Source organism: Macaca thibetana, chromosome 11 (assembly GCF_024542745.1).
Source record: "Macaca thibetana thibetana isolate TM-01 chromosome 11, ASM2454274v1, whole genome shotgun sequence".
NCBI lineage: Eukaryota > Metazoa > Chordata > Mammalia > Primates > Cercopithecidae > Macaca > Macaca thibetana.
This window is the reverse complement of record NC_065588.1, coordinates 77,514,039-77,535,243: the sequence shown is the minus strand read 5'-3', so window position 1 is coordinate 77,535,243 and position 21,205 is coordinate 77,514,039. Positions and strand designations below refer to the sequence as shown.

At 32.6% G+C, this 21,205-nt stretch overlaps 1 protein-coding gene across 22 annotated transcripts in view; it reads left to right on the top strand.

Moving 5' to 3' along the window:
- The window catches only part of PPFIA2 (PTPRF interacting protein alpha 2), a 504,804-nt gene that overhangs the window by 382,253 nt on the left and 101,346 nt on the right, over nucleotides 1-21,205 (top strand). For all 22 annotated transcript variants that reach the window (XM_050749219.1, XM_050749217.1, XM_050749222.1 and 19 more), the window contains 7 exons: nucleotides 2,819-2,965; nucleotides 3,996-4,130; nucleotides 9,511-9,594; nucleotides 9,850-9,981; nucleotides 11,541-11,603; nucleotides 15,925-16,016; nucleotides 20,398-20,533. In XM_050749219.1, coding sequence (XP_050605176.1) covers nucleotides 2,819-2,965; nucleotides 3,996-4,130; nucleotides 9,511-9,594; nucleotides 9,850-9,981; nucleotides 11,541-11,603; nucleotides 15,925-16,016; nucleotides 20,398-20,533 — 789 coding nt within the window. The remainder of the gene's footprint in view (nucleotides 1-2,818; nucleotides 2,966-3,995; nucleotides 4,131-9,510; nucleotides 9,595-9,849; nucleotides 9,982-11,540; nucleotides 11,604-15,924; nucleotides 16,017-20,397; nucleotides 20,534-21,205) is intronic.

Here is a 21,205-nt window from a genome sequence, read left to right as displayed (position 1 = left end):
TGTATGTCTTTTGTTGATTTTATTGCTGTTAAAATGTAGTAAGAAGTTTATTTATACAGGTTAGCTTTAGACTTTTCTCTTCAGGCCACGAAATTTTCCCAGAGTTCTGTTTGCAAGTGAAACGTACAGAATACAATATTAAGCACTCTGAAAGGATCCTCTAAGATAAAAACTCTACCATCACTGAGATAAAAAATATATAAAGTAGAAAAAGTCAAAAGTGAAAATAAGAAGTGTTTAGATAATAGACATTATTTGGGATGCCTAAAATCTAGGGGTATGTATATAATATTTCTTAAAAATTAGTCTGGCTAATTTTTGCTGAATTCATAGATTAAATTTAATTTTTTATTTTTGCACTTTAATGTCAACATAATTAACCAAGTAGCTTTTGACTGGGTCTTGATGGTCAGTATGATTGAGCTAGACAAAGACGACAAAACATATTCCAAGTAGACATGAAGTCACAGAGTGCATTAGTTTTGTAGGGCTGCCATAACAAATTGCCACAAACTGGATGGCTTAAAACAACCATAATTTAGTTACTCACTGTTTTAGAGGCTTTAAGTCTGAAATCAATGTTTCAGCAGGGCCATATTCTCTCTGAAGGCTCTAGTGAGATCTTCTTCACCCCTTCTAGCTTCTAATGGTTACTGGCAATCATTGGCATTCTTGACTGGTAGCAGTATAACTCTGTATAACTCCATTCTCTGACTGCCTTCCTCCTTCTTCCCCGTATTTCTCTGTCCCCAAATCCCCTCCTTATAAAAACACCAGTCATTGGATTTAGGGCCTATCTTAATCCTGTATGACCCCATCTTAACTTGATTATGTCAACGAAATCTTATTTGCACATAAGATCACATTCATAGGTTCAGAGTGGACACAAATTTTGGGGGGATGTTATTAGCCCCAGTACACAGAAGTAAGGAAGTATCAGGTCACAAAACCACTTTTTTTTCTAGGCTTTGTAGCTCAGATTTTACCCTGAAGATGGAGGGGAAGAAATAAAAGTACTGAAACCAAGAAGCAGTATGATCAGAGTAACATTTAGAAATATCTCTTGGGCAGCAGGGTGGAGGAAAAGTAAGGAGAATAAAAGACAAAAAATACAAGAGAGAGAGCTAACTTGTAGGTGAGCAGGAGACTAGGGACAACACGATGAGCTTCATGGTGGATCTATTACTTTTTTTTTTTTTTTTTTTTTGGAATGGAGTCTTGCCCTTCGCCCAGGCTGGAGTACAGCAGTGCAATCTTGGCTCGCTGCAACCTCCGTCTCCCAAGTTCAAGTGATTCTCAGGCCTTAGCCTCTCCAAATAGCTGGGATTACACACATGTGTCATGACGCCCAGCTAAGTTTTTTGTATTTTCAGTAGAGACGGAGTTTCACTATGTTGATCAGGAAGGCTGGTCTTGAACTCTTGACCTCAAGTGATCTGCCCACCTTGGCCTCTCAAAATTCTGGGATTACAGGTGTGAGCCATCACCTCTGGCTGATCTATTACTTTTTAATTAATTTTAATTTTTTATGTATACAAAAATTTTCAAAGTCAAATAACGGCATGTATAAAGATGGTACATATATAAACACACACAGCATCTCACTTCAAGTTTTCATCCCATTTCCCTGAAATTCTTAATGTCAACCCTTTTATCCACGACTTCTGGTATTTTCTCTCTTTATTTAAACAAAATTTATGTCTTGGTCTTAGATTAGGACATTACCTATTTTATTCCTTATTTTACTTTTTATTCTACCTATCCTTTCATTAGAGTTATCATCTGAAAAAAATAAAAAATAAAAATAAAGAAAATTGGAAGGCTGTCTGCTTATCTGATTATTATAGGTGATGGGACTGGCTCTGGACCCTGTAGGAGAGTGGCAAAGGCACTGATTAGGAATAAGTGATGAAATGATTCTGGATAATAAGATATGGAAACTATTGCCATTTCCTCAATTCCAGAATTGTTATACAAAGAAGCTTCCCACGTTCTCAGGAAACCATTCCAGGCCAATGAGCCTCACTTCTGCACTTGATTTTCCCCCAACATCTTGTCAATAAAGTAGGTTATCTAACTACCAGTAAATTTTCACGTAAGCTGTGAGTAAGGTAAAATTATCTCCATATTACTATCTATAAATTTGATTATTTAAAAATTACTGTTTAAAATATTATCAATGCCATGATTTTCTCCACTTGAACTTGATTTTTTCACATATTTATGCGTTCATGGACTTCTTTAAACTCTTATGTAATTGAAACATATATAACTAGGTAAATGGTTAAGAGTCTAAGTCAGTTGGTAAACTTGTAAATAAGATCCAAATGTACTATTTTTTTTTTGTGGCCTGCTGTTTTAACCACAGAATTCCTCTTTCTTAACATAAAGGTAAGAATACGGATGGTATTTGTTATCTATTTGAAGATTGCTTTACAATTTAGAACTGTAGTTGCCATTTTAACAATTCTATGATTTGCAACTCTACTCATAATTGTAATTAATTTTACTGCATAATGAACTAATTTATCTGCCACTTCTCTTACAAGAGTGCCAGTTCTACAGTAGACAGTTTCAAAAGCTGCACCATTGTATTCTTAGACAGCAAAATGCTTTTGGTTAACCAAAGATACAAAAATAATTCTGACAACTAAGTTGGGAAAAGTCACCTGAAATCTTGCATTCCTTCAATGAAAAGAAAGGAATGAGTATTTATTTCAAGAATGCAATAGTTTTTATGTTTCTTTTATATTTAACAAGACAATAATTAAACAATCTGAGAATCTGACTTGCTTTTTTAAAATTATTTTAATTGTAGGCCATGGCACAAAAGGAAGATATGGAAGAAAGAATTACAACCCTTGAAAAGCGTTACCTCAGTGCTCAGAGAGAATCTACCTCCATACATGACATGAATGATAAACTAGAAAATGAGTTAGCAAATAAAGAAGCTATCCTACGGCAGGTTCAGTATCTCTGTCTTGGTTTTTTTCTGGTCCATGCGTTCTCATCATTCTCACAAAACAGGGAGTAAATAAAATAGGGTACTTCTTGACAGATGTTTGAGTAATCATTCTCTAAAATTTAAAATTCTCTGGCAAAACAAATATGATTTTCAGTGTGAAATTTCCTTTCTAGAAAGATAAATTATTTATCTGAATAATAATAGAAGTAATGACTATGACTTACTTTTCATATAGACATGAGCCAGAAATTGTGCTAAACAGTTTTCGTGTATTACCTCACTTAATTCTAACCACCACCTATGAAGTAGGCAGAGTTATTATGCTGAAGACACTACAGTTCAGAGACAGTCACACTTTCCCAAGATCATACATCTACTAAACACCAGAGCCAATAGTGGAATCCTAAATTTATTGGGCTCTAGAGCACAAACAGGCAAACTATAGCTGTGGGCCAAAGCTGGTTGGTTGCCTTCTCTTGTTAATCAAGTCTTATTGGAACACAGCCATGCCCAATCATTTAATCATTGTCTATGACTGTTTTTGTGCTACAATACAGTTGAGTATTTGGGATTGAGGCCATATGGTACATGAGGCCTAAAATTTTTACTATCTGACCTGTTACTGAAAATGTTTGCCAACCTTATCTCCAGAGCCTGGATCATCATGCTACAATACCTCTCCCACTCCAGTCTAAATACTATGATTTTCAATATTTTGCTATGGTGGTATATCTGATGTCTTAGTACTGAGCTATATTCCCTTTGTTAAAATTTATACTCATGAGTAATTTCTTTCCTTTTTGCTGCCAGTGGTAAGAACTTTTTTATTGTTTTAATGTGCTTAAATTTATGAAGGAAATGGATAAGCAATATATGAAAACAAGACAGCAATCAACACTTTGCACATTTAGGTGTGGTAGTGGCTGATTTTAAATCTAAAATCATGGCTGAAGTGCAAAGCCCCCGGCGACTGGTGTTTGCTATCCAAACTCTGACTCTTTAAGTGTCTCTGCTCCCATTCCCATTTCAGATGGAAGAGAAAAACAGACAGTTACAAGAACGTCTTGAGCTAGCTGAACAAAAGTTGCAGCAGACCATGAGGAAGGCTGAAACCTTGCCTGAAGTAGAGGCTGAACTGGCTCAGAGAATTGCAGCCCTAACCAAGGTACTGCACTAGAACAATTGGTCAACCTAGATATATTTGTCAAAAGGATTAGCAATTGAAATGTATAAAGATTTTCTATAGGCTTTATGAAAATTAAGTTTATTTAATCTTTATTATATTTGTCTGTTATTAAGTCAGTTTTTTCTTGTCATACATATTTATGCCAGCAGGAATAATTGTTATACAAATGTGATGACCCGCCTGCCTATTTAAACATTAACAAAACAAGTAAAATTTCATGTCATTGTTATAGTTACTTTTCCATGGTAATATTTGTATAAGAATAATCCTGGAGACAAAAACGATAATGTTATCTATATGAGACACAACAATTTAACAGTCTTCACATCAATTGCTATTAGAAGTATACAAAATATCATAACTTTTTGATTCCTCCCCAACTACAGTATAAAACTTGTTAGAAGTGGGAAGTTAGACTTATAAAAGTCTGAGGTCTAAACAATTAAACAGTCAGAAAGCGGTTTTACAGTTGTAATTTCCTCTGAAAATTAAAATCAATAATACTCTGAAGAATGTTCAAAATTTTCTGTGTAATATGGCTGGTAGATTCTGCAACTATCTGAATAGTTTGGAATTTTACAAGCATTATTATGTTAAAAAGGACTATTCTGACCTCTGACAGTCAAACGGAAATAGTATCATTTCAAAGTGTGTGTACATGTCACAAGTTATATAAAAGCGCATTTTGTCACTAAAAGCCTGTTTGACATTTGATATGAATTCAAAAATAATCACACAATTTATATTTTTACACAATCATTAATATTTGCTAAGTTTTCAAGGCCACTACAGTAAATGAGTATGATAGGTATTTGGACTTCAAGTTTAAAATTATGGGATTAGGATTTACCCAAAATAATTGATGCAGCAATGAAGTAGACATACACGCATGATTTTCTAAAAAAGCAATTAATTAAAAATGAACAGTGGACTGATCTTCCTGTTGGTTAAAATAGGACAGTTAAGCAGGTAATGGAAGGCAAACCTTTGACGAAGTAGAGCAGGATTAGAGAGCGTTGAAACAGTTGCTTGTTTGCAGAGTGTTGGAGTAACTAGTTTGCTAAAACTGATTGAGGTGGGATTATAATTTGGATCGTTCCGTAGTCACAAACCATGCCAGTAAACTACTATGGCAATTTCAGGAATGTGTGATTTCTAAGATAAACATAAATTTATCATTTAATTTGAAAAAAAAAATTTAAATATGTTGGTATTATTTCATTTTTTTCCTGCAAACACAGATCTTAAATGACTATAACATAGACTAAGATATGCATAATTAGCCCTTTCATCTAAAGAACATAAAGGCCTTTCAAAAAGAGTTATCTTTTTCAATTGCACTGTTTTGGGGGGTTAGATGAGTGACTGAATACGAAAAATAACTTTTGTAAAGTTGTAGCTTAAAATAATGATCAATATTATCCTGACTAAAACACAAGAAAGTCTACAATTTCCCCCCATTTACAATTCAGAAAATCACTGCCCCACATTAACCTTTGATAGACTGAGAATAAAAACAATTTAAAATATAATATTTGACATAAAAATACTATATTAAATATTACCAAGAATTATTGATTTAGAATATGTAAAAATAACTGGAATTAGGTGCCTTATATTCTTTGCTTTTATCTTGTCTATTCTGTTAAATTCATTCATATATATATATATATAATATTACCTTGGGCACAAAAAATAGCTCCCCTCAGCTTTCTCCTCCCTAATATACTACCAAAATTCCACTGTCTCTGAACCTCTTTGATTTCATTTTTCAGAAAATTGGAATTCTTCCAAAAAGTCTTCAAACGCTCTAATTCACTCTCCTTTTTATCACTTTCTTTTCTGACTAGTGCTATGTCAACAACATATTTCAAATATACACTTTTTATATTATTACCGTATTTTATTCATTATGAAAGCTCCTTAAGTACTGAGATTTTATCCTGAACACATTCCTTTTGCCTGTATTTTTTTTTAACATTTGAGGATCATCCTTTCATTTCTTCTACCAAGTTTTTTGGTTTCAACAGCCTTGTACTTTTTCTTGTACTCTGTTCTCAAGACCTTTAGGGTCTATCTTTATACCTGTTGTTTTTTCTGTTTCAGTTTGTTTCAGATATTTCCCTATTATGGATCATCACAGTCTTCTTCTTTTGTTAACCTTTTGACTGCTCACTAAAGTAAAAATATTTCTTCTTAGCTTAAACATGGGTTCCTCCTCCTATATTTTGAATGATATTCTTAATAACCCCTCAGACATTTTATTTTACCAATATACTTTTTTTCTACTTTACTATCACTTTTCTTCTTTTTTCTAGGTCTTTCTCTTTAAATTTAATTTCTTCTCCCTTTCTGAGTTTGTTCATGTTCTTCTCAAAACCATTTCTGCCTGTAGTTCATCCTGAAACTTTAGTATATTTTAAATTTTCCTATATCATATTAAGGAGTGAAACCAAGATAAACAGTTTTTCACCAAGGAGTATAAAAAATAGCAGACTGTTCCTGTGTGATCTTCGTATTTACAACAATTGCTGAAACTGTAGTTTTCACATAGACTGAAAATCAGCACTGTTGGTTGAAAATTGGTCCCAGTATATATTATTTAGAAGGGATGTCTGAATGCATTCTTTGATAAACTATTTCTCCTTCTGATGTATGTGTGTGTTTGCGCGCACGCGTGTGTATAGGCGAAGCTTATTTATGGCTTTAGAAAGTCAGAATTATTGATTAATGGCTATGGATACAACTAAAACTTTTGCTTTGGTGAGTTTATACACAATTAACCAATAAAGATTACTTTTGGCTCCCAGTCTTATGATTTATTATATCTACATTTTAATTAAAATGCATATTCCTTTAGCAAGGACATAATTCATCTTGAATGAGGTATTTTATTTATTTCTAGTACCAATAAAATGTATCAGCAGTAACAGTAATTTAAACAGGACCAAATTCTTATTTTATCTCTGAAGTGAATTTTCAAAATTTTGGTGTTTTGTGTGTGTGTGTGTGTGTGTGTTTTTTTTTTAAGTTTTATGTGTTTTTAATAAGTAAACAAAAAGAACTAGAAGTTTTAAAGACCTCTAAAAACTTGTATTTTTGAAGACACAGTTTTGGCAGTTGAAATATTCATGTCTCAGGTGTCTTGAGTCATCTAATTAATTTAAACACCAATAACTGCATGTTAAAATGTAATTTTGAAAGATCACAGATACCTTTATGAATTTAGATTATATAATTTCAACAACATTTTTATCCACTTACTGTATTCTTAATCTAACTCTAAATTTTAAATAATATTATAGAAAAGTTATGGCATTTGGGGACCAAGGTAATTCTGTGTAGCTTCTAAATTGGAAATTTGAGGATGACCTGGAAGAAATAAATTGGTTATTTGTTATGTCTTTATTATCTTCCACATTTATAAAATAAGAATATCGGAAGGAAAACCTTACAAAATGTAAATGTTGAATCATAGTTTGCATAAGCACACCAGAATTGAAATGTTAAATGTTTGCTTTCATAGGTTAAATTTGAATTTATTGCATAAAATAGTACATATGCATCTGAATCAAATGAATAGGTTACTATTTCTTTTCAGTTACTGCATGACATATTTATATATAGTTCTATATTGGCATAAAGTGAGTTTCACTGTTTTAGAACGATCTTATAAAATGTGATAGAATATGCTCTGGAGTTAAATTTTGTGGTCCTGACATAGAGTCCTTTAGATGTAATAATTATTTAACTTGCAATGATTAAAATGTTGATGTAACTTCATATGTAATCCTTGCATAACATACTAACAATTTTGCTATCAACAATGTCACATGTGTTGAACACTCTGCACCTGTGGTAACCTGACAGTCACTTCCAAGACATGTATCTAACCTTGGCACTGGGCAAACACGAGCTTACAAGGAAACTGTGCCGCCTGTTCACTTGAGGCACTATTTTGTTTCCACAGCAACAAATCAGTGGAGAAACAGTTTGGAATTGGCCCCTGGTGTCATTTAGGAGAGTCACAAACAAGATTTCTTGTTCTCACAGCATTATTATCACTGGATAATTCGAGGACTTTCAATCATTTTCTTTTAAAATTTCTAATTAAACCTATCTGAGAGTAGGCCATTAAATTCTAGATCAATATCTGAAAGTAGACCATTAGACCAATATCTGAGATCAAGTATCTGAGAGTAGGCCGATTCTAGACCAATGACCATAGTGTGCATTCAGAGAACAGAAATCATTTCATAAGTTTTCCTGTTGCTGAGGAAACTCAATCTTGCTTGAACTGGGGACTACTCGCAATAACCCCCGGGTTAGTTTTTTATCTTATTTCTACAGAGCAAGGTTTGGAATAAATTTTGTTCCAAATTAATTACACCTGAGTCATTGTCTAGCATATTCCTCAACATTGTGATACTACTGTTTCCATCATTTTCAAGTAATATAGACAAAGAAACCCAAATATAAACTTCTAACAGTCTATCAGAGACATATTCTGGTGTTTGGTTTCCCATAATTCCAATTATTATATAACTCTTTCAGAGTTGCTTTATTCATTCTGTAGTATTCTTTCATTGCCAGCCATCACTAACCTTTCATATCTTAGGTTGATAGCTTTTTATTTTAGTATATTATTTTTTATTTAAAACCATCAACTGCATCGTGTTCACCAAATATCAATGTAGTTCTTTCCACATAAAATTCTGTCTATTAAAATATTAAATTTGCTGTCACACTTTTCTTTTAAGCATTCTGTGCTATGTTCTGTTCAGTGTCAGTGTCTTTAGTTCTGATTTTTCAATTTTGTCCCTCTCCTTTTCCTTGACTCGTTAGTCTGATCCAACCTCTTCTACCTCATCTGATGATTATCAATATGTTATGGAAGCTAAACTACAAGAAATGATCTCCATACGTAGGAAGGTAGTCCTACTGGACTTTACTTTCTATTGCTAAATAGAATCCATCTAAGTTTTTCTTTTCATTTATAAAAATTATGTTACTTTTATTTATTGATAATCAACCATCTGTGCAGTTCAGTGCTTCAGGAGCTTAAGATTGGACAATGGCAGGTTTGTGTTCAAACCATGCACAGTCTGCATGTTACATTTGGCTGATTTCATTGCTCATAAATAAGTCCAATGTTTTGCTGATGCTTGGATGTAACAGGCCTTTGTAGCTGACACATTTCAAGCAATGCTGTTCAGCTGCCTGTTTGAAGAAAGTTTATTTTTTAAAAACTATGTTTGCAGTTGGTAGTAGCTTGCTTTACATTTTATTTCAATTTATTTAGAGGAAAAGTGTTAACCAAATCTTACATTTCAGGTGCATTCTTCATATTTCTTAACAGGCTGAAGAGAGACATGGAAATATTGAAGAACGTATGAGACATCTAGAGGGCCAACTTGAAGAGAAAAATCAAGAACTTCAAAGAGTATGTATATTAAGAACTGTTACCCCCCAATCATCGGTTTATGAATTCATATTCTGCATATAAGAAGAAAGCCTTTATTTGAGTATGGGTTGTATTTAAAACCTACAGATATGGCCTGTAGACTTTGAAGAAAAAGTTTCCACCACTTCAACCAAAACAGATCTAAAATTAAATTCAATTTAAAACTAGCAATGCTATAAAAATAATCTCAAACAATTTTTGAATGGATTTTTATGTCATTTTTTAAAATATAAGGCTAGGCAAAGAGAGAAAATGAATGAGGAGCATAACAAGAGATTATCGGATACTGTTGATAGACTTCTGACTGAATCCAATGAACGCCTACAACTACACTTAAAGGAAAGAATGGCTGCTCTAGAAGAAAAGGTAAAATGATAGAAGGGTAAAATCACATGAATATTTTGCAATGCTCTTATGATCATGTTTGTTTTATATACAGCTGCAATTATTGTAATAGTCAGATGATCCATTTACTTAGTTTTTTAAAATGCCTGATATATTCTTAGAAAGAAATGCATATTTTTTATTTTAAAAAGTATAAGATCAAATTTGGGATGAATATAAAAATTGCATGAGATATAAATATTTTATATTGGCATGTTCATATGAGGCAAATGTAGTAAAATATGCTGTGCTTTAATGATGGAAATATTTTATTTATCCTCTACCTGGTATGCAAAATAAAAAAGTGATGAGACACAAGTCAATACTTTTTGGTGGGGGGAGGTGATTTGAAATATTCATGTGTCAAGTGACTGATATCTACGCACCAGCCTAAAAGTCAAAATGTAAGTGAGTTTATATAATCAGAAGAACTAGTATCAATCCCAGTAAAGGGTTTAGGAACCCAGTATTTTCAGCTGCATTATTTCAGAAATAGTGCTTCTCTACAGTCTGCAATGTGATTTACAGTTACATATGTCTCATTGATAGTTGGCAGCTACCAGACCAGCAAGAGTTATGAGAGCTGGTTACCAATTCCAGAGCATAAATTAAGGTAGGGTATAAAACCCAGATGATCATATCATTTTGGAAATTTAGATTGAATGCCAATCACTATTTTAGCTAGACATTTTCCATTAGTGCATAAAATAAACCAAAATAGGGAAAATGTTTTGATGAAAAGTTAAAGTAGTTTGATTAATTTACCCATTAGAAAGTTATAAGACATGATTTCCTCTCATACAACTTCAAATACATGGCCACTGTGGAATTACTACACTCTTAGTTTGATTTTACTCTATAAATATGAAAAGAATACATTATTTTAAATAATGCCTTATAGTATTTGTGTGTTTTGTAGAAAAATAAATAATTTTTAACAACAAAAATAATTTTCTGGCAAGGTTTATTTTAAATATCGATGATGCCAACATATTTCCACATCACTTTGTGACATGTAATATTAGGTTTATGAGTAGCTAGAATTTGTTATTTCTCTAATAATTTAAGTATCATTATGAATTGTTAATTCCACATTGCAGTAGATGTCCAGAAAGTTAAATTTTTAAGAATATGATTTCCTGATTTCTTCTTTCTTCAGATAATAGAAGTGAGTTCTTCTGAATTCTTTATAACACCTCTAAGATTTAGCTTGTTACTCACTTTTTCTTATTTGAAGAATAACCAATAGTTTCCAATTTAAAATGTGGTCTGAGAAAAGGCAAACAGAAATAGCTTAAAAAACAACATTTATTTCATTTGTTCATTCAAGTGTTACAAAATAACCTTTTCCATTTAAATTACATATTTTTTTAAATGTGAAGGTCTCATGTTTGAAAATTTCATCAAAGTGTGATTTCCATGAAATACCTGTACTAAGGAACAAATCTAAGAGGATTCTTGAGTGATAGAATATTAATCAATATATATTTAAGTATTTTATATTTAATTTATTAATTATTTCTGCTATTTTCTTTTTTTAGAATGTTTTAATTCAAGAATCAGAAACTTTCAGAAAGAATCTTGAAGAATCTTTACATGATAAGGTATAATGGAAACTTACATTTTTGGCCCATTTTTCTATTTTTATTTTCTATTCCACTGATGAATGTTTTGTTGTAAAATAAATTTGAAAAAATAATTTTAGTATGCTATCTTTGTAAAACAATTTTAACATTTTTATTATACCTGCAGAAGAGTGCACATAGAGAGGGAGAGCTTGATGAATCTTTGCAACCCAAATTCACCAAAAATTTGCATTCCAGAAACTCCCCCCAGATTAGTCTATACTCATACTCTTCCATTAAAGGATAATCACTATCTTGACTTATAACATTAAAAAATGGTTTTATCTTGCTTTATGCCTTATATAAATAGAATTAAAATATATGCACTAATTTATGCCTACTTTTAGATAGTCTTTCAGCAGAAATATATTAAATACTATTATATATAAGAATTATGCTAAGTTATATATGTCTGAACATAATCGTAGTTCCAAAGTAGCTAAAAAGTTCTAATTGAGGAGAGAGAACACAGCCTTTACAAACCAGTGGAGATGCAGAGTAGCAGATGCCAAGTGCCAAATTAGTGAAGTAGACAGTAAGAGCTACAGGTAGGAAAGACCATAATATAATGCTGCTGTGAAGAAGACTTCAGGAAGGAGGGACTTGACTTAAGATTTAGGGGAAAGTAGGACTCTGATGCAAGGCTTTCAAACATAGTGCATGTGGCATGATCACAGGTGCTTGGTGGGGGGAGGGGATGGGTAATGAGTGTGACATTTTAAATAATAGGCACAACTATTTGTCTGAAATCAATTATTACTGTTGTAGGGTATGTGGTAGAAGAGGAAACTAAGGGCAGATTGTGAAATTTTAATGGTAGTTGCTAATATGTATTTTTCTTATTAGCCTGTAAAGTTATTGTTAGCAATTTTATCTTATTTTGTTAAAGAAGATAGGATTGCTAACTTAAGAAGTGATCTATAATTGTGTGTTGAGAAAAGATAGAAGAAATGGAGAGAGAGAAGGAAGGGAAAAGGGGAATGAAGAAAAGAAGGGAGAGGGGGAAGAAGGAAGGGAGGGAAGGGAGGGGAGGGAAGGGAGGAGGGAGGGAGAGAGGGAGGGAGGGAGGGAAGGAAGGAAAGAAGGAAGGGAGGGAGGGAGGGAGGAAGGGATAGTATGGGATATAGAAGGTATTGGAAAAGATGAAGAATAGATGAAAGAGAACAATTATACATTTAACCCTACTGGATGCTGCATATTATGATGCAATTAAAAATAACTATTTAATTCTTTAGTTAAGGTGTCCACAATCTCCTGAAAGATAGGTCTTTAGAATAATGTTATGTTGGACCTAGAAGATAGTATCTGATTCTTTCTGAGGTAGTTCACAATGACAACACAGGAGATTACATTTTTAGGAGCCTCTTAAAGACATATATGATCTTAATAAAGGTAGAAGATTCTAGGTAGAGGATGAATCCTCTGCAACAGCACAAAGAAAATCAAGATGGTTGATTTGATGAATCATCAGAAGTTTACTGTGACTGGTATGTATTTAAAGAAGTAGTTTTTAAGCAGATTGTGAATTTTGGACTAGATGTTGTTATGCGTGTGATGTTATCCAAAGCTCTGTGTGCTCTTGGCAATATCCCCAGAACCCACTCCCCCACCACCTACCGAAGTCTTGTAACTCCAACAATCTGCCTAAGCAACCAAGAGTACTAATCATATCATGCTTTGCATCCTTGCTTATGTCAGTCTCCACAGAGAGTAAATCCCAGGTTATACCTCATTTCTGAACTATCATCCCATTTAGATGGGCACATTCACTAATCTGACCACATCTTCTATAATTCCTCAAAATTCCACTGAACTAACTGTACTCACAGTCCATTATCAGCAAAACCCTCTGTAGGCTCAACCTCTTTCTCAGTGTTTCCCTTTCCATCTTTATCTCTAAAATTTAAAGTTTCTAGGTAGCTGTCCTTTCTTCTCTCTGATTCGCCCTTAGTGACCTCATCTGATCTCCTGTATTTAAACACCATCTGTAAATTGAGCACATTCAAATTTAGATTACCTACTGGGTCCTCTTCCCTGAGAGAGATTTTATATTCTAGTGCCAACTCAATATCTCCATTTGGACACCTATGTACCTCAAATGTAACATGCCAATCTATTCTCACCCCACTCCCACACATCGAACACCACCACCACCTAACCTAACACACCAGCAGTCTTCTCAGTCAATCTTAATTACAATTTCTTTCTTTCAGTTACTCAGGCTAAAAAACTTGGACTCAGTCTTGACCCCTATGTTTATTTCATGTCCCTCATCTAGTCCAATATCAAATCCTCTTAGTTCTGCTCTCACAATGTAGCAAAATATAGCCAGTCTTACCCTAACACCAATCTTGTCCAAGCCATTACTCTCTTGCCTAAAAATTTCCTCTTTTCTACCTCCCAATTTAACTTGACAATCTATTTCACAGCCATTAGAGTGATCATGCCACTTATCTGCTAGAAAATCCGGAAACATAGCAAGACCCCATCTTTACAAAAGTAAAAACTAAAAACAAATTACCCAGGTGCAGTGGTACACACCTGTAGTCCTCCTAACTACTTGGAAGGCTGAGGCTAGAGGATTACTTGAGCCCGGGAGTTCAAGGCTGCAATGAGCTGTGATCACAAAACTGCACTCCAGTTTAGGTGACAAAGTGAGACCCTGTCTTTAAATGAATAAATGAAAGAATTTTTTAAAATCCTCCAATTGTTGCCCATCTCATGCAGAGTAAAAGCCAGAGAGTTTGAAGTGGTTTACAACCTCTTTTAGGACTACCCTTCCTGAGTTCTGCAATCATACTTTTAAAAAGTATCCTCTACTTGTCTATTTAACCTCTCCAATCCAGCCACACTGGACTCCCTACCCTCTACTCCATTTCCACTAACAGGCATATGCACATGCTGTTGCTTTTATCTGCCATGCCTTTTCCTAAGAGTCTGATTTTTGAATTTCTCCTTTATTTAGGTCATTGCTCAAGTATGACTTTACTGAAAAGCCCTTCCATTACTCCCATTTTCTCCTTCCTAACAACATTGTATATTCCTATATTCCTGCTTGTTTATTGTTCATCTTTTCTACTAAATTCTAAATTGCAAGAGGGCAAGACATTTTTCAGCTCACTACTATATCTCAGGTGCCTGACACACAAGAGGTACTGCACTTTTGTGAAAATAATGAACAAAGATAGTTACAAATCAATAAGAAACTATTGAACATTTTAAAGCAACGTGTTAGTTTATTGTACATGTGTTTTAAAATTACATGTCTGGCAGAGAAATGTGTAGGAAAGAGACTGAAGCTGGTAAAAATCATTCAGGAAAAAGATAAAAAGGGCTTAGAGTAGGATGGTAGTGAGGTAGTGAGAATAAAAAGAACAGAGAAGAGAAACATTGCAAAGACCACATTGACCAAAAAAAAAGTGTGGTAAGAAAAGAAGTTTGAGTAAAGTAAAATATCAAGCACTAGCCACTGGGGAGGGGAAAAACAATAGTAGAAAAAATCTAGAATGATACATTTAGACCTGTATAATGATATAAAAGTTATAATCATTAAAACCAAATTGAATGCTTACATGAGCAGTTAAATAAAGCTCTAAGACAACCCTTATCTTCATAAATTTACAGACCAGAACCTATAATGTCAATTTGAAAAAATTATCATTAAGTACAAGTAATTGTGCCAATATCAAGCTAATCAGTTGTTAACTTTATTTTTTAAGGTGCACTCCAGCCTCAGTGACAGAGTGAGGCCGTGTCTTAAAATAAATAAATAAATACATACATACATACGTACATACATACATACATATTTTTTTTAAAAATCCTCCAATTGTTGCCTATCTCTTACAGAGTAAAAGCCAGAGAGTTGAGTTTGCTTTTTCTTCCAAACCAATCCTCTTTTTCCTTCACCTGTATGTCCTTTAACCCTTATAGAATATTGGAAATTCTTCATTTGCTGTAGAAAAAAGACATTTTCTTTATTTTCAAAAATAGATATGATTTCTACTCTGCATTTTTAAGTGACGTCTACATAGCTGGTCATAATTTTAATATTCCCTTGAATTTTCAAATATTCAGGATTAGTGAATGCCAGGGATTGTAGATAATTTTTTATTGATTTCTGCTATCCACATTTTTTATTACAAGGGGAAAATTTTGGCATGCTTTATTATTATGTGTAATGACCTTTAATAAAAATATATCCTCAGTTTTTCCTTTGTAAAAAAACCATTAAGACTGATTTATCATAATTAGTTGCTGATATTACTGGCATCGGAGTAACACTGTTTTGATTTTTTAGGAAAGATTAGCAGAAGAAATTGAAAAGCTGAGATCTGAACTTGACCAACTGAAAATGAGAACTGGCTCTTTAATTGAACCCACAATATCAAGGTAACATTAAACTAAAAGCTTATCTCTAGTTCACTGAAAATCAACATGAATTCCCTCCCTTATGGTTTCATATGTCCTCAACTAAAATATATCGGTACTTCTTATTGCTCACTAGTCATTACCATGTTTTGACTCTTCACTGATTTACAGTTTTTACTTCAAAAATAACTTTATAATTTAGAAATTACTTCTGTAATCAATAAAAAATTAAATTATTACCTTTTGTATTCTACATTTCATTATATAGATAGAAATATATTAAAAGATTCTTAAATGAAGAAATTGAACTGTGTACAGAGATATTGCATCTCATTGCAAGAAGAGGCGTCAGCCCTTTTCTCTATATGTGTTCAATACAGAAATTGAATTCAACATAAAATTTTCTACATGTGTTCAGTGTAAAAACAGGTGGAAATATGTTCAATGCTTATTGTGACTAAACAAATATTATTGATTACGGTCACTTAGCAGTTACCTATTTCGGTAAAGTAATTGCAAAAAAAGAGGAAAAGAGAAATGAATCAGGTTAAAGAAAAGAAGAAAAAAAAACTTCAAATAAATTTAGCCATACTCATCTACTTTGATTCACTATCTCATCTTAAGAAAAATAAGCAATGGATGTCAACTTACTTGATAGATGATTGATAGATAGATAGATAGATAGATATGTTAATAATTCATATATAATTTCCTTTTGTGTTTGAGTTGTTTTATTTAAAATTGTTTAGAAGTCCTAGAAGGACTCACTCATTTAAACATGTATTTACTAGGCAACACAGAATAATAGCAGCTGTTTGAAACTTTCCACTACCAAAGGCTTTTAGGAAAAGTCCATCTTTCTTGGTGTAATGTTCATCTTTAGAAAGTTAACTCCACCAGAGTATTTGTTTTGATAACTACCATAATCTCAAGACCTAAAAAACTATTTTGCATATAGTATGCTCTCAAGATATATTATAGAATGAATAATTGAATATCTGGTTTCAGATGCTCAAATAAAAATTCAAATAAAAAATCTTAAAGTGTCTTAAACTCTTTTCAATAAGGAAAAGCAATATTTAATATTTTAAGTATTTCCATACTCAATTTAATATGAGAAACAGTTTGGCAGGCATAAAAACACCCAAGAAACTTTTATATATGCAAGTCACTAATTGAGAAAATCATTCTTATTTTTCAAATTTTTAAGATTCTGATTTTTATATATGAACTGAAATTATTATTTCAATGGTATGTGTTCACATGGTTATGATTATTATAACGAGGATGGTGGAGAAGGAGAAGAACTGATAAAATATCAAGGGAGTCAATGCATAGAATAAGCATTATTGAATCAATAGATTAAATATATATGAATAAGAATAAATGATCAGTTCCTTATTTGTTTGACCTTAGGTCTCAAAATACAGAGTTTCAAAGTGTTGTCTAAAAGTCTATCACTGCACTGAGTCATTATGGGCAGCCTAACAATGTGACATTTATCTACAATGAAGGATGATTGAGCCTATATAGAACAATTATTCTTTGATCAACAGGTTGTAGTGGAAGGAACCCTAGACCAAGAATAAGACAATCCACATTCCCAGGACTCAGACAGATAATTACAAGCTGCTTGATTTTGGAAAACCCGTTTTCCTTAATAACATTCTAAATAAATACATATTTGTACCTATATAGGCATAAATGATATTTTTCTGATTATCTCACAGGCTTGCCTTGCAGATAAAATAAGACAAGTAAGCATTATAGTAAATCATATTATATGTATAGTATGTATAGTAAATCATATTACAAGTATAAAGTATTATAGAAATAAGGTAAGCTAGCTAAACAGAACTTATAATAAGTTACAGGATAACTGAATGTTTATTAAACAGTTATTTATAGAACATCCATGCTTCTGAGGACAAATAATTTTGTAAAAACAATAATGGAAATAGGAGGTGCGTGAGAACTCAGTCTACTAAGTTTTGATCTAATAGGTAGGGAGGTGAGGAGAGATAAGCTAGGCGAGTGAATATCAGTGACCACTCTTGTCTCTTAATATCTCATCGAGAAGAAAGTAAAATGAGTTCCAGAGTGACTAAAAAGGGCTTGATTTGGCTCAACTCTTAAAAAAGGTAGAATTTGGGTAATTGGAAAGGACAACAGAGGACACTCCAGAAAGCAGAGCGATGGGTAATGGGTTTTCTCTAAAAAAATTCTTACCTGACTTATTTATGCTAGTTCTTTAATGAGATTAAAGAACAGGAGATTCAGGAGGAGAAACTACAGGGTTCATTGCTTAAATGAACTGATACCTATTTTGTGACTTAGCCCTTCCAAAAGCCTTTCAAAATATTGGACACCTAGAATGATTTAGAAATTGAACTAGCATGATAATATTGCCTCTATTTTCTCCTGTTAGAGAACTATCTCAGAGAACTGGAAAAAAGAGGAGAGAGATGAGTGTGAGGACTGTTATAATAAAAAGAATACTAGGAGCTAGAATAGTAGATGGCAATAGTATTTTTAAACTGAGACCTTAAAACTGTTAACCACATGTGTTGAGACTGTTTTCAGGAGAAAACTAACAATCAAAAACAAACAAACAAACAAAGCATGTTCAAAGAAATGAAAAGAAAGTGTGAGTTACTGGAATTGAAAGAAAGTCAATATAGCTGTATGAAAAGTTATGCAGAGAGTACCTTAAAATGAAACTGGAAAGTGGCAAAGGTCCAAATTATAGAGGTCCTTTAAGGACATTGAATAATTTTAAGCAGGAAATTGACATGATTAGATCTGTGTTTTGCTTTTTTTTTTTTTTTTAAATAAATTATCTGCAGTTGTGAGATAAATCAACAAGAAAACAATGCTCATAGAATGATGAGTTCTAACGTTAGAAACTCCACTGTGATACCTAAAGGGACATTAAGGTAAGCAGCCACAGGAAAAAGGAACCCAGACTGTTCAGAGCAAGATAGTTTAAGCCTGTATTATAATCATTTCATGTATTTATCATCTTGCCAGATATTTATGAAGTGCTTATTATATGCTAGGAACGCCTTCCTGGACATAGGAAGGTAACTAAAATCTGATCTTTGTTCTTCATGAAACTTAGAACCTCCGCCCAACAGATAAAGACAGAGAGTTGTGTCCTTTATGAATATGGCCTTGTTGTTTTTTTTTATGTAACTTATCCATGATAAAACCTGTTTACTTCATTAAGTCTCAAGTATATTGCTACAAAAACAATAGCTGTCACTTATTTGAGGGATAACTTTTCAGTTCTTTTGTTTCAATGTCCCATTGGTAAAACAAGAACTTTCTTAAGTTAGTGTCTTCCATTGTTGCAAACACCCAAACCTCACCTCCTCTTTTTAATGTTACAAAATATTTGGAAGTGCTTGTCTTTGTTCACAAGGATAACTTAAAAAGAGAGTATAGTCAATCAGCAGGAGCCTCAAATTCAACAGAACTAACAGCTTTAAGTGTATTTCCTACTGATGATGGATTTGTTATTTCATTTTATAGGGCAGCATGATGTCGCTGTTATTATCATCATCATTATTGTAACAATAAAATGAATTTGCTATAAATCCACATATAAGTAATATGCCTGGACTTTGATTATAGGGTACTTTATTTGCCATGTTTATTGAAAACTAGTGTAATGATACTTTCCAACTAAAATTTTCCTACTCTTTCATCTTTAAACAGATTTAAGAATGAAATGTGCTTATGAAAAGATTTTTCTTCATCCTTTTGAAACAATGTCTTATCAAAAACTTTTAAAAAATACTTTTGGTAGTCTATCCTATTTTCTTTTATAAAACTAAGACCATAAGCTTTGGGTCTATCTAAATTTAAGCATTTTGTTGATTCTCTAAATTGAAAAATAGAAGGTGAAAAATAGACAATGTGTGAATAAATTTCTCCAAACATTTTAAAATTGGAAAAGTTCTGGGACCCCCAAATTTTAGACATTTTTGGCTAGATTTATCAGAAATACTTAAACACAGTAAGCAATAGCATATATTGTGATATACACAAAAGATCTCAAATTAAATTGCCAGAATTTAACCTAATGGATTTTGATTATCAGTCTTATTATGATTCATTTTGCTACTGCATTTGAAAATGATGCTAAACAGAAAGGTTATAAGTACTGTATATTCTAAAAGAAGAAAATGCACTTGACTTTCAGGAATGGACCTAAGACTGCAGCTTCTGACATAAGTCTCTAAAGAGGCCTCAGAGTCATGACAATTTATCAGTTTTCTTTCTTGAGGTTTATTTCCTTGAGGACTTCTGCTTTATTGCTAGTGAAACAGCAGATAGTAATTTCCTGGTAATTTTAATTTTTGAGATTGGATTATTTTATATTTTTCCTTTTTTCCAGAACTCATCTAGACACCTCAGCTGAGTTGCGGTATTCAGTGGGATCTCTAGTGGACAGCCAGTCTGATTACAGAACAACTAAAGTGATAAGAAGACCAAGGAGAGGCCGCATGGGTGTGCGAAGAGATGAGCCAAAGGTTAATCTTTTAACTTCAACTCTTCTCTAGTTTTATTAAAATAGATCACTTCATTTTGGATAGAATTTTAACACTGAGATAATTAGAAAATGCTAGCATTTTTATTAATTTGAAACACAGAGTGTGACTTTAAAAAAATATATCTATATAAGTAACATAAAGCCCCAACTATGGGCCCAAAATTGAATAAGCATTTCCCATGTATTTATTCATATAACATTATGAAGTTGTTACTACTTGTATACTCACTTCAGACATAAAAATACTGAGGCTCAGAAAAGTTAAATGTTAAATATTGTACTGGTAGCAAAGTGATGGAGTCAAAACGTGGGCCTATATTTGTGTGGTTTCCAATACTATTAGTAGTGTAATATTAACTATTATACTACCTTGCCAAACATGTAGTCTTTTGATTTTCTTGGGCACTTGAGCAATGGCATTCATGTTGTTCATTCAAATTAATTTAATTAAAATTAGTATTTTTAAAACACTTTGAAGAAAATGTACATAGACTATTCCTGTGTTCACAAAGAACTATTAATGATAAGGGACAGTGCTAGCCTTCTATTCAGTCAATAACTTAATTTAAAATTTGCAAGCTATGTTTGTTGAGTAATGTAGTTGTATTTTATAGAGAAGTAAAATAGTCCTTTGGTGCCTAAGTATAGTTCA